Consider the following 12,402-nt stretch of genomic DNA (forward strand, 5'->3'; position numbering starts at 1 on the left):
TGTCTGCACCTTTTAGTGTCCTGTGATGACCTGCACCACGCTGTGTTGAAATATCTGTTTAGATGGCTTTCTCCTTACTGACCCAGGACTTCTTGAAAGCACAAACGGAACTTTTACCTCGTTAAAGTCAGAATCTCACATCATAGGTGTTCAATGAATATTTACTAAACTAAGTGAAAGAATGAAAAAGGTAACACCTTTTAAAAAGGATCAATAAGAACAAGATGGGTCTACCATGATGTGATTCAGGTGCAAACGATGCCTAGAAAGAGCACCGCCCTTTAGGTAGGACCACCCATGGTCTCAGGCCCAGTATGACAACTGAGGACAGTTACACTCACCAACATTCACACCTAAGATAAAGCGCAGAATGCTGCAGTTGACCACTAGAACTGCCTCGTGGCTAGCTGGACCTGACTGAGGCAGGTGTCTCTCTCTGAAGAGCTATTGGCAGTCTTTTTTTGAGATTCATTAAAAAACAAACAAACAAACAAACAAAAAAAATTCTGTAGCCCCGGACTCAAAAGTTTCACTTCTAGGAAGAAAACAACCTATGCACCAAGATTTTTTTTTTCTGTAAGAGTGTGTGTCACAGTATTACTCATTCTAGAAAAAAAAAATTGAAATAGCCTAAAAGTCTATCATTAGCAAAAAAATTAAAAACTAAACTGTGGAATACTCAGAATAGGAAATGAAACAAAACTTTCAAAGACAATTTAACAACATGAAAAATGCTCATGACATAATGAAGTTTAAAAAGGCAACATGAAATTATAACCACCACATGATCTCAGTTTGGTGAAAATGCACACATGCACATGCACAGAAGTGTGCGCACACAAACCCACATGCACACGTGTGTACACACGCAGGCACACGCACAGAAGCATGTGCACACAAACTCACATGCACACATGTACACGTGTACACACGCAGGCACACGCACAAAAGCGTGTGCACACAAACTCACATGCACACATGTAATTTATCTTTCTTACACTTTTATTCATTTTCTTATTCATTTTATAATAAGCATGTACTAATTTGATTCTAAAAATACAAGAACTTTTATTTTCAAATATGGAGAAGAGTTGGAGAAATCTGTTCATTGTCTTAGAAAATTGGGTTTTGCTCCACTGATGGTGACACTTTTTCCCCCTTCTAGATTCTGCTTGGAGCAAAAAGTGAAAGTAATCTTAGGAGAAAGAGAGAGATGAAAGAGAAGGAGCAGGGAGAGTGGCGGTAAGGCAGGGCAGCTGGTCCAGATTAGAAAGGAGAAAGGGGAAGTAGCGGCAGAAACTCCAAGTGCTCGAGAGCTGCCTCCTCACTACAGCAAATGCTGCCTGAAATCCAGGGCTGCGAGTGTCAGGAGCCTCATGTGTGGCAATCAAAGACTGATGTATGAATATACTGTTTAACATGGATACATCTCAAAAACATCACGCTGAGTGAAAAATGGCAAGCATAAAAGTCTACATGATGTAAAAATACGTTGGCATGCACTTCTGCAATAAACAAAACTCAACAATAGTGAATGAAGCATTGGTGCAGTGGCTGTCTCAGAAGTGAGGCCCCCAATTGACTGGAAAAGGGGACGAGGGAACTTTCTGGGGGTGATCATGCTCTCTATCTGATAGAGTGTGACTCTGTCAAAATTCAGTCATACATGTATGCTTCAGATTTGTGCATTTCGCTATAGGTACATTTTGTAACAAATGAAAAAGGTAAAAATAAATGATAAGCTCTAGTTAATGATATGCATACTAACACGTGTTTAGGAGTGGAGTATACTAATGTCTGTAACCTACTATAAAATGCATTTTTAAAAAGACAGATTGAGGATGCTTAGACGGACAGAGCAGTAGATAGGTGAGAAAAAAAAGAAGTCTAATATTAATGACAGAATCATGGCAGCGGGTAGATAGGTGTTTGCTGTAAAATTACTCTAACTTTGATGCATGTTTAAATATTTTCATAATTAAATATTGGGGGAAACACATGCCACAGCCCCACAGCCCCACCTTACCCTACACCTGTCCCTTTCCCATCACCCCCGCTCCATCTGCACTCTTCTCATTCTTTGTTTGCTTCTAGTCCTCCAAGCCCCTTACTCTTACTTGGCAACAGGATTTTCTGGTAGGGCAGAGTTTTGGCCTGGCTGGCTTCTACTGTTAAAAAAAATATTCTGTAGACACTTATTAAAATGGTAAGGGAGACTTGATTCAAGACTGTCGCGGTGGGGGGTCAACACTATCGCAGTAAGAGAGAGACAGAGCTCAACCCTGAATACAACAAGAATAAGTGGGATTTATAGCCAAGGAACATGGCGTGGAGGGGTGGTGTTAGCAGGTGGAAAGTTACTAAGCAGACATCAAGGGAAGAGAGTGCTGGCTAAACTAACCTAGCAGGATTCTGACAAGATGCAGCACGAGGCCTGGGGCTCCAGCTCCAATACCCAGTGAGTCAGCTTAGCAGGATCCTGGGCAGGAACAGGAGCCGCTCTCCCGGGTCACTGAACTCTGCTAAAGGAACTGATATTCAAGGCTGCAGAAACACTAAGAGGGGAGTGTTACAAGAACGTGGGTCTAGAAAAGAAACTGACCACTCAGAGATGCCAAAGGGATTGCTCAACCCCCTCAGAGCCATCTGTTTTCTTCGTGGCCAGGCCTCTGCAGGGAGTCAGGTGGAGCCCTGGCAGCACCAGCTAGCAGCCTGTGTCCCTGGAGGCCTCTCTCTCTCTCCCTTCCACTCAGATGTGGTTCTTCAGTCACTGGCTCTGCTCTGGTGAATGCACTCCTTGAGAAAATAAATGTTAACCCTGTAATCTAAAATGATGAGCGCCGTTTACACATTTGCTCCTGAGCAGAAATGTCCCAAGGATTCTCATCCCCCCATGAAGTGCAAAATGGGCCGCAGACCCTGGGCTCTGCCCTTTGTCGCCTCAGTCTGCAAAGCTGCCAGCAGGCTTCTCCGTGTGGATCAGTTTCCTAATGATGTGGCATCATCTCTATTGGAGCCAAATGCATTACCAATGTTGGCCTACGGTCTAGAAGCATCTGCATGTCCTCCATCGTTGGGGAGAGAGAGGGGAGAAGGAGGGAGCCTGTGTGTAAGGGACAGGCTTGACCCCAGAGGACTCCGGGCACTCCATAAAGAAGGCTCCTGGGCTTCGCCTTTGAGAAGTTACCAAATCCCGTGGCTGCTCAGTCCAAGCTCCTACTGTAGACACTGAGTGCTAACTGCTCAAAACCCAAAGTGCAGAATCTCAACTCTTGGCCAACTTGATTTAACCGCTTGCACCTTTAGGTGCTGTTTATGTGTTTGGTCATTTATTTATTATAGCATTTTTTAGTGTTGTTATTATTGCTTATTTATTATAGAGAATTTCTGCCATTTACCTCATTTCTCACTCTACTAATTCAGATAATGGGATCAATAGTCAAAAGGCAGCCTGGGAGACCACGGCTTTCTCTTTCATCACCTGGCAGAAGGGAAACATGCCCCCTCCTGGGCAGCGGGACTCCTCCAGGTTACATGGGTGCTGGAGGCCCCAGGCTCAGTCCTGGGTCCATTGTTTCTCTCTGGGTCTGTGTAGCATGTCTTTGAAGCTGTAGGCTGCTCTGTCACTTTTAATCATGTTTAAACATTATCACTGATGCCCAGGCACAACAGTTTACAAGGCAGTCCACCTCTCCAGACACATGACCACAGCGAAGGCAAAACATTTGCTCAAGGTCACCAAATATCAGGAGCAGCTGCCCAGCTACTGTAACCTTTCACTTCCTATTACAGCACACTGAACATGGCCCCTGCAGCTCCTGAGAGCACCCTACACTGGTGTCTGTCCTACAAGGGTTAGAGAAGTTGCTGCATCAGGCCAGCTGACCCTCCCTGCAGCATGTGCCTGCAGGGCATGTCCTGACAGAAGATGACCACCGGCGGTGGAATCACATACAGGGAAATAGGCCAGCACTTCATCTCCCACCTCACACCCCACCTACCACCATGCTTCTGCTATTTGGGTGACCTACACCTCCTTCCTAATCACAAAAGACAGGGGATTTGTGTGTATTTCAGCTTACCCTCTGCACAACACATCCTCCTGAGACTAGAACCCCAGTGGCCACGGAAGGTGGGAGCCACAGAGAAGAACCAACTCCCACACTTGGGAGATGACCATTCTGCTCACAAGCACCTGGCCAGGGGCTGCCCACTCTTTCCCTTCTCTGAAAATCTCTCCCCATTTCCTGTCTAACTAGGAGGCATATGTGCAGCCCTGTTTGAAGACCTTCCTTCCCTCACCCAGCAGTAAACACCATCTGGGCCACCTGCTGTATCTGCTGGGGTGCATGGCTTTTCTAGGGGTGCTGGATTGACAGTGGGGTGAGATGGTCACCAGGCCTCAGGTAACAAGGTCCCCTGTCCTGATACTGAACATGAGCATCCATGAGTAATATTGTTCCCGCTGCCGGGTTCCTGCTGATCCAGCCCCAGCCATGGCTGAGCCCCAGGATCACAGCAGGTCTGGGCTGACCCTGGCCGACCCTCACCTCCACCACTCCCAGGAGAGTCTTCTGGGTGCCCTGCAAAGGCCCAGGGTTTTCTGGTGTTTCTGGCCAAGCTGCCACCTCACCATAAGGGCATTGGCCACAGGGTCACCTTCAGGCATGGAGGGTGGGGTTGAAAGAACAAAGGGAGCAGCTGTCTGTTCAGAGCCTCCTTCCACCCTCCCCACTCCTGGAGTCACATTCCAGCCCAGGCCCACAGCATCCCAACCTGGGGACTTTGTCACCCCACAGGGCACCCAGCTGATCAGGTCCTCTCAGTCTGGGGAGAAGGAGAACTCACAATCCTGGCAATGAAGGAACTCAGGGCCCGCTGGAAAGCCACACTGAGCAAAGGACAAAGACACACCTGGGCTTGCTCTGCAGGACTCCATTCCTGGGAAGCTCAAGGACAGGCAACAAAGGAGTCTACAGGGCAGGATGGTGGCTGCCAGGGCAGGGTGGGCATGAGGGTGAGCTGCAGAGGCAGGAGGACACCGTCTGGGGCAAGGCAGATGTCAGAGGTCTGGACAAAGTGGTAACACACGTATATGCATTAATGAAATCCCCCAGATTAGATATTTTGTTGTCTGTAAATTCTACCTCACTCACAGCAATGTTCTAAACTCAGGTGAGTTTTCCAAGCAGTGCAGAGGACCAGTGCTGGCAGCATGATGCCCAGAGGGGAGGAGCAAGAGACACCCGTGGGCTCCCACATTCATCCTGCAGCTGCTGCTCCCTCTCCTGACACCCCCACTGCCTGCCGGGGGGTCTCCCTGCACCTTCCACCCGGCCCCACCCACAGTTACCTTAAGACTCCAGGTCGTTCCCTTCCCTGCTCATATCCACTCCAGGAGCTTCCTCTTCCTGGAGCAGGCATGCCCAGCCCCACCTCAGGGCCTTTGCACTGGCCCTTCCCGCTGCCTGGGGCTCTGTTTCCCGTCTAGGCAGGGCTTCTCACCTTTCCAGCCTCATAGAGACCTCCCTGACCAAGTCCAGTGGCACCATCTCTCTCTATCCCATACTGTTTCACTTCCAACAGAGAGACTAATTTCCTGATATTAATTATTGATCACTATTCGCCATCCTCCCACACACCCTAATGCTGGGCTGTGCAGTGCCACAGCCACCAGCCACATGTGGCCACAGGGCGCTTGAAATGGGGCCAGTACAACTGACACACACATACACAGGGAATTTCAAAGACTCCGTATACACACCCAAAATAAAATAACCTATGTTATTAATGATTCCTCTTATGTGTTGAAATAATATTTTGGATATATTAGGTTAAGTAAGAAATAGTATAAACATTACCTCCACCTGTTTCTTTTTTACTTTTTGAAATGTGTCTGCCAGAAAGTTTTAAATTGCTCCTGGATTCGTGTCACATCTCTGTCAGGCAGCAGCCCTGCAATGTTGTGCCCATGGCTCGGTCACCCAGGCTCCGTCTCTAGCTCCTAGACCGCCTGGTGCAGGAGGAAGCTGGTGACAAGTCTGTTTATCGAATAATAAGGAGTTGTGAAAGGACAACCCAGAGTTTTTTACTCAAATAAAGGTTAATTCTACTGTTTGAAAAGTTCCCTAGCACAGGGCAGGGCCTGAGTCTTCTGCAGCCTCTGGAATCACACCTCTGCCTTAGTGATTTCTAGACCTTGACCAAATGCTGGCGGATATTCAGGGCCTCTGAAGACTCCGGAAGGCCCCAGACCTCTATCTTTCCCTTTTCTGAGGAAATGAAGCTAGGGGGTAGCATGCTTTTAGGGCTCAGGGGGCCTTGACACCTCTCTGGAGGGCTGAGTGAACTAAGCTTGGGGGGAGGGACAGGTCTTTGGGAAGAGATGGAGCTGAGGGGGTGGAGTGGGTAGAAGAGGGGCATAGGTGTGGAAGGGGTGGGGGAGGAGGGGCCAGGAGTGGGGTTAGAAGAGGAGAAAGAAGAGGATAGGAGGGACAGGGACAGGGAGAGGCCAGGAGTCAGTAGGAAGGGAAGACAGAGGAGGGGGGGACGAGGGAGGGGCGATGAAGAGGAGCAGAGCTGGGGGGGCAAAGTGGGAGCAAGGACAGGAGTGGAGGAGGGAGAGGAGGGGCAGGCGAGGCGGTGTCTGGGGGTTGAAAGGGGAAAGGGATAGAGGAGAAGGAGCCTGAAGAGTGGAGGCATGGAGGGGCCTGAAGTCGGGAGGCAGGAATGGTCTGGGATGGATGGGGAGGGATGGGGAGGATAGGAGGGGCAGGGGAGGCTGGGAGGAAGAGAGTAGGCCAGGAGGGAGAGGGGAAGGGAGGGAATGCATAGGGAGGGACAGGGAGGTGGGGGGGCCAGGGGAGGAGGGGAGGGAGAGGGGAGACGGGAAGGGAGAAGGGAGCCCAGGAGGGGCTGGGAGGGGCTGGGAGGGGAGGGAAGGGGATGGATGGGGAGGGACAGGGAGGCTGGGAGGGGCAGGGGACGCGGGGAGGGGAGGAGATTGATAGGGAGGGACCGGGAGGCGGGGAGAGGCAGGGGAAGCGGGGAGGGAGAGGTGAGGCGGGAGGGACAAGGCGTTCCGGAAAAGGAAGCGCAGGGCGCGAGGGGCGGGGAAGGCCGGAAGGGATAAAAGCGCAGCTGCCCGCCCCGGGAGGCTCACGGCCTCGGAATCGCACCGGGTCCTCTCCCGCTAGCTTCAGCTTCTTGCCTGCGCCCAACTCCCCGCGTCCCGCGTCCTAGCCGACCATGGCCGGGCCCCTGCGCGCCCCGCTGCTCCTGCTGGCCATCCTGGCCGTGGCCCTGGCCGTGAGCCCCGCGGCCGGCGCGAGTCCCGGGAAGCCGCCGCGCCTGGTGGGCGGGCCCATGGACGCCAGCGTGGAGGAGGAGGGTGTGCGTCGTGCACTGGACTTTGCCGTCAGCGAGTACAACCGAGCCAGCAACGACATGTACCACAGCCGCGCGCTGCAGGTCGTGCGCGCCCGCAAGCAGGTGTGTGCCGCCCCCGGCAGGGTCCCGAGCCCCGGCCCCGCCGCCCCAGCCCGCCCCGCGCTGCTCCCGGACCCCGTGCTGCTCCTCCCCAGCGCCTGGGCTTCTCACCCGGACCCTGTTCCCGGTGTTCGCTGTCACCCCGGAGCCCTTGGCGGGCGTGTCCGGGAATGCCCTGAGTCTGGCCTGTCCTGGAACCGCACGGACACGTCAGGTCCGCGCCTGGCATCTGAGATCAGCTTCCAGGCGCCAGCTCGAGCGGCCCCGCAGCGCGGGGGCAGGCACAGGACGTCCCACCCAGCTCTTTCCCGGCCTCCTGGGACGCTGGCCTCCCGGTGCGCTGCTGAATACGCAGGAAAAGGAAAAACAGCCCCTCATCTGGCTGCCTCCTTGTTCTTCCACCAAATAATTTTTAAGCATTTTTGTTTCTTTTAACTTTTTATTCCCACATAATTTCAGACTTACAGAGCAGTTGCAAAAATAGTACAGGGCATCCCTGTAGATCTTTCACCCAGATCGCTCAGATGTTAGCACAGATGTTAACATTTTGCCCTGTTTGTTCCCCCGAGCTCACTTTCCGAATGTGAATATGGGTGTGTGTATATGTACTGTATATGCATTTTTTTGCCTGAATCTTTTGAGAGTAAACACTTCAGTGTGTTTTTCCTAAAAACAAGGGCAATATCTCGCATAACCACGATTCCATTTTGAAAAGCAGCACTGACACATTCATGATCTAATGCTCAGACTCATTCAACTTTCCCTGTCTGTTTACGGCCTTCATGCCCTAGGCCGCTCCCGGGCCATGAGTGCATGAGTTCAGCCCTGTCTTGTCCCCTCGGCCTCTTTTAACCTGCAGCAGCCGCTGGGTCTGTGCCACGTGCCATTTCCCAGGGTCCAGCAGGTGTGGATGGAGACTGTGCTGACCCTGGGTGGGCTTGGTGCTGCTCAGGATGAGATCCAGGCCATGAGGCTCTTCCTCCTCCCAGAGTCCTCTCCGCAGGGGCCACACCTGAGACTGGCTCCTTGTCCTGCAGAGCCCTGCTTCCCTCCCCAAGTCACACCCCTGGGCACAGACCCCTAGGACTAGCAGCCTTCACCCTCAGGCCGGCTGACCACCCCTACAGCCCAGGGCAGCTGAGTTCCTGCTGGGGTGGAGCATGCCTGACCTCTACCAGCTGATGCAGTTAGACCTCAGCTAGATGGGGACACCCAGCAGAGTGGAGTAGGGGGTCGGATCGGGAGGGAGCTTCAGCAGGGCTACCAGGCCCAGCTTGACCTGCATCCCATGGCAGAGCAGCGAACAGTGACACAGACTTTAGAGCTCCTCCACCTTCTCTTGGAAATTCAGAGGAGTCCAGACCAGCCCCGTTTCTCCTGCAGTCAGCTGGGGCCCTCTCCCTGCACAGGAGGGCCACTCCCTGGTGTAGGGTCCCCGCTGGCCCTGCACCTCTCTCTCACTGGGAGTGAAGCACCGGGCATTGTAGATCATTGGGCCCTGGAGCCTATTTTACAGAGCAGCAGACTGACACCGGAGGGATCACAGGACTTGCATGTGGTTCTACAGGACTTGTGTGTGGTTCCACAGGGCAAGGTCTAGCACCCTGGTCCCGGGGTCGCTCATCCCATGCTTCTCCAGTTCTGACAAGTCATGTCTGGGGGCGGCACTGTGCAGGGAAAACATTCAGTTCTCTTCTGAAGTTGCAACCCTAAGACATGCAGGTGTGTGACTCACTTTAGAAATATTGCCTCGAAAATCACACCTGGAATGGAGGCATGTGGGAAGCAATGTTTATTGGCCTAAAACATCAATGAATGTGAGCATCTCATCTCCTAGTGAGAAATGAGGAAAAATGCCTCTGGGTTAAATGGCAGGAATGAGATGCTCTGTGGACTGTATGCCAGGAATTGGAAGTTTGCGGAAATTTCATCATCACATGAGAACCTTCCTAGAATAGATCCAGTGTCACTGCCCCCTGGGCCATAGGTAGCAAAATTCACTTAATCCTTGGCATTGGCATAGAGAAACAAGTTATTGGGGAGGCCTGGGGCATGGCATCCCTGCCAGCTGGCAGGAGGAGGTGGCTTATGTGCCTTGCAAGTGACAGTGTGGGCAGCTCATGAAGGTAGGCTTGAAGCCCCAGGCAAGCCCAGTGACCCAGTCACAGTGAGGTGCCTGTGTGTGTAAGAAACTGACAGAGCGTGCTGTCCCTGCCTCCTGCTCTTTCACGTGTGTAGATCGTAGCTGGGGTGAACTACTTCTTGGACGTGGAGTTGGGCCGAACCACATGTACCAAGACCCAGCCCAACTTGGACAAGGACAACTGCCCCCTCCATGACCAGCCACATCTGAAAAGGGTATGTGCCTTATATGGGTCCAGGGCCAGTCATACACTGCAGAGGGGTGTGTGTGTGTGTGTGAGATGCACATGTTCTGCGGGGTATGTGTGCATGTGCCTGAGTGTGTGTACATGTGGAGGTGCATATGTGTTTCCAAGTATAGGTTTGTGTGGGGAGGTGCACGTGAGTGTGTGCAAGTGGGTGTGTGGGTGTGTTGGGGAAGTGGGGTTTTATGCATGGATAGGTGTGGGTGTGTGTGTGAGTATATGCGTGTGCACAGATGTGTGGGGGTGTCTGTGCACAAAGATGCTGTATTATGAGGAATTTCCTGCACTGTGTGTGTGTGCGTGTGGGTAGACAGATGTGTGAGGGAGTATGTGGATTCATGCATAGATCCATGTAGGTGAGGGTTAGGGTGAGTTCATGTAGATGCCTATGTGTGTGCATGTAGACGGGGTGGTGTGGAGAGGGGTGATGAATTTGATTTGCTAAGAGGGCTTTAGCTTGGGATTGGGGTACTGGGAGCTCCACCTTGTGTGCTTTGGGGTGTTGCCTACTGGACTGCAGGAAGCAGCTGCAGGGCTGGGTGCTGGGCAGGGAGAAAGGGCTCTGTCTAATCCCAGCCTCAGACACCTGCCCACAGCCACAGCCACGCTGAGCAGATTAGAGGGTACTAGAGGCCTGTTAGCAGCCAAACCCTCAGACCTGCCCCAGCTCACCCAACACCAGCTTCTCCAGGGACCCAGGATTTCTTGTGACGTCTCTGCTCAGGGGAGAGCCACACTCTCCTTGTCATCTCCTCACCACCCCATGCACTATGAGTTGGAATTTCCAGTTCCCTGGCTTCTTCCCTCTGGCCCCTCATAGTGCTGGCCTGGGGGCTGGAGGTGGAAGGAGCTGGGGGCAGTGAGCCGCCTCCCCCTGCCCTGCACCCTTAGGGCTCCCGAGGCCTTGCACAGGCTGCTCCTCACAGGACTGTGCTGGAGCAGGAATCCTGCAGGCTGGGGTGAGGGCCCAATGCCACCAGGTGGAGTTGGAGCCCAGGGAGAGGGATGGAGCAGTCACTGCCCAGTCCAGCAGTGCTCTGGGATCAGCGGGGGTGGGTGGAGGGGTAGGTAAGGGCCCAGTGTTTCACCTCCATCCTTCTTCACTCCCACTCTGATGTCCCGTGCCTGGGCATCTTCTGCTTTGAACTGTAACCCACACTGATTGTCCCCTCTGTTTTCTTTCACAGAAAGCATTCTGCTCTTTCCAGATCTACGCTGTGCCTTGGCAGGGCACAATGACCTTGTCGAAATCCACCTGTCAGGATGCCTAGGGGTCTGTACCGGGCTGGCCTGTGCCTATCCCCTCTTATGCACACCTCTCACCCTCTGTATTCCCACCCCTGGACTAGTGGCCCCTGCCCTGGGGAAGATCTCTCCATATGCCTGCACCAGGAGACAGACAGAGAAGGCAACAGGTGGCCTTTGTTGCTCAGCAAGGGGCTCTGCCCTCCCTCCTTCCTTCTTGCTTCTCATAGCCCCGGTGTGCGGTGCATACACCCCCACCTCCTGCAATAAAACAGTAGCATCGGCTCCCTCTGAGTTCTTGGCCGTCTGGGGATGTGCACACAGGCAGGGTTTCCGCAATTCCTTTATGAAGCCTCCTTGTCCTGCTGGTGTGAAGATGGGGAGTATCTGGGAGCTGACGCGGCCACAGCAAGGCCGTCAGGGGAGCTGCTGCTATAGGAGACCTGAGTCTCAGAGCAGGGAGAGAGCAGCCAGGGGCTGGGAACCCAGGCATTGAGCCATAGCAGCCCCTGGTGAGGGGGTTAGGGAGAGGAGGGGGCCCAGGCTGCTGCCCCCAGAAGCTGGGCTGGTGGTTTTGTCTGAGCTGCTTGCTGGTCAGACCAGGAGGAGGGGGCTGGCTATGTCCACAGGCAGGGGCCAGGCCTCGGTGGAGCTCACCAGGCCATAGATTCCATCTGTGCTTGCAGAGTTGAGCAGACCCCAGGGACCGAGCTGCTCTCATCAAATCCCCTAGGCACTAAATAGCGATCAATGTATGCTTCTTTCCAAGAGACTTAGGCCCCTACGTGGAAACAAAGTCCAAAAAGCCTATGTGTGTAACTGAGCGGGAGAAACTCCAGCCAGACCAGAGACCGGCAAGATCACACAGAGAAAGCAGCACCTGCTGTCATCCGTCCTGGGAGTCTGTGTCCTCACAGAGTTTTACAGGCTCATAGCCACCAGCCCTTTCTCTGGACTTGGATTTGAAACAAGTTGTTAGTCCAGCTTCATGATAGGGATGAAGTTAAAGCACAAATGAGACCGACAATGCAGTGGACTCTTCTTTTTCCAAGAAGGATTAAGAGAACATTCCCTTCGTGTCAGCATTATCCTATAGAATAGTGGATCTTTGTGCCACAAGCGGGAGGCTACAGTCCTAAGACACAGCCCACCCTGCACGGTCCTTCCCTTTGCCATTTCAGGACAGGGGTGCAGCCCTCACAGCCAGCGCTGCTGGGGCAGGGCTCCCAGGTACCTTCCAACCTCGGAGCTGCACTGACCCCCTCTTTTGGCTGCTGCCATG

At 52.9% G+C, this 12,402-nt stretch overlaps 1 protein-coding gene and 1 long non-coding RNA gene across 2 annotated transcripts; one reads left to right on the forward strand and one right to left on the reverse strand.

Moving 5' to 3' along the window:
* Positions 1 to 1,181: 1,181 nt before the first annotated feature.
* Positions 1,182 to 6,039, reverse strand: LOC129474466 (uncharacterized). The gene is made up of 3 exons (XR_008654545.2): positions 5,862 to 6,039; positions 4,915 to 5,070; positions 1,182 to 2,818 (listed from the first exon to the last, which is right to left on the reverse strand). It is a non-coding gene; the product is annotated as an uncharacterized lncRNA (long non-coding RNA).
* Positions 6,040 to 7,028: 989 nt separating this feature from the next.
* On the forward strand, positions 7,029 to 11,405 carry CST3 (cystatin C). The gene is made up of 3 exons (XM_055265774.2): positions 7,029 to 7,491; positions 9,727 to 9,846; positions 11,063 to 11,405. The coding sequence occupies exons 1-3, from the start codon at positions 7,249 to 7,251 to the stop codon at positions 11,144 to 11,146; spliced, it is 447 nt and encodes a 148-aa protein (XP_055121749.1). The 5' UTR covers positions 7,029 to 7,248; the 3' UTR covers positions 11,147 to 11,405.
* Positions 11,406 to 12,402: the final 997 nt, after the last annotated feature.

This window comes from Symphalangus syndactylus, chromosome 24 (assembly GCF_028878055.3).
Source record: "Symphalangus syndactylus isolate Jambi chromosome 24, NHGRI_mSymSyn1-v2.1_pri, whole genome shotgun sequence".
Classification (NCBI taxonomy): Eukaryota; Metazoa; Chordata; class Mammalia; order Primates; family Hylobatidae; genus Symphalangus; species Symphalangus syndactylus.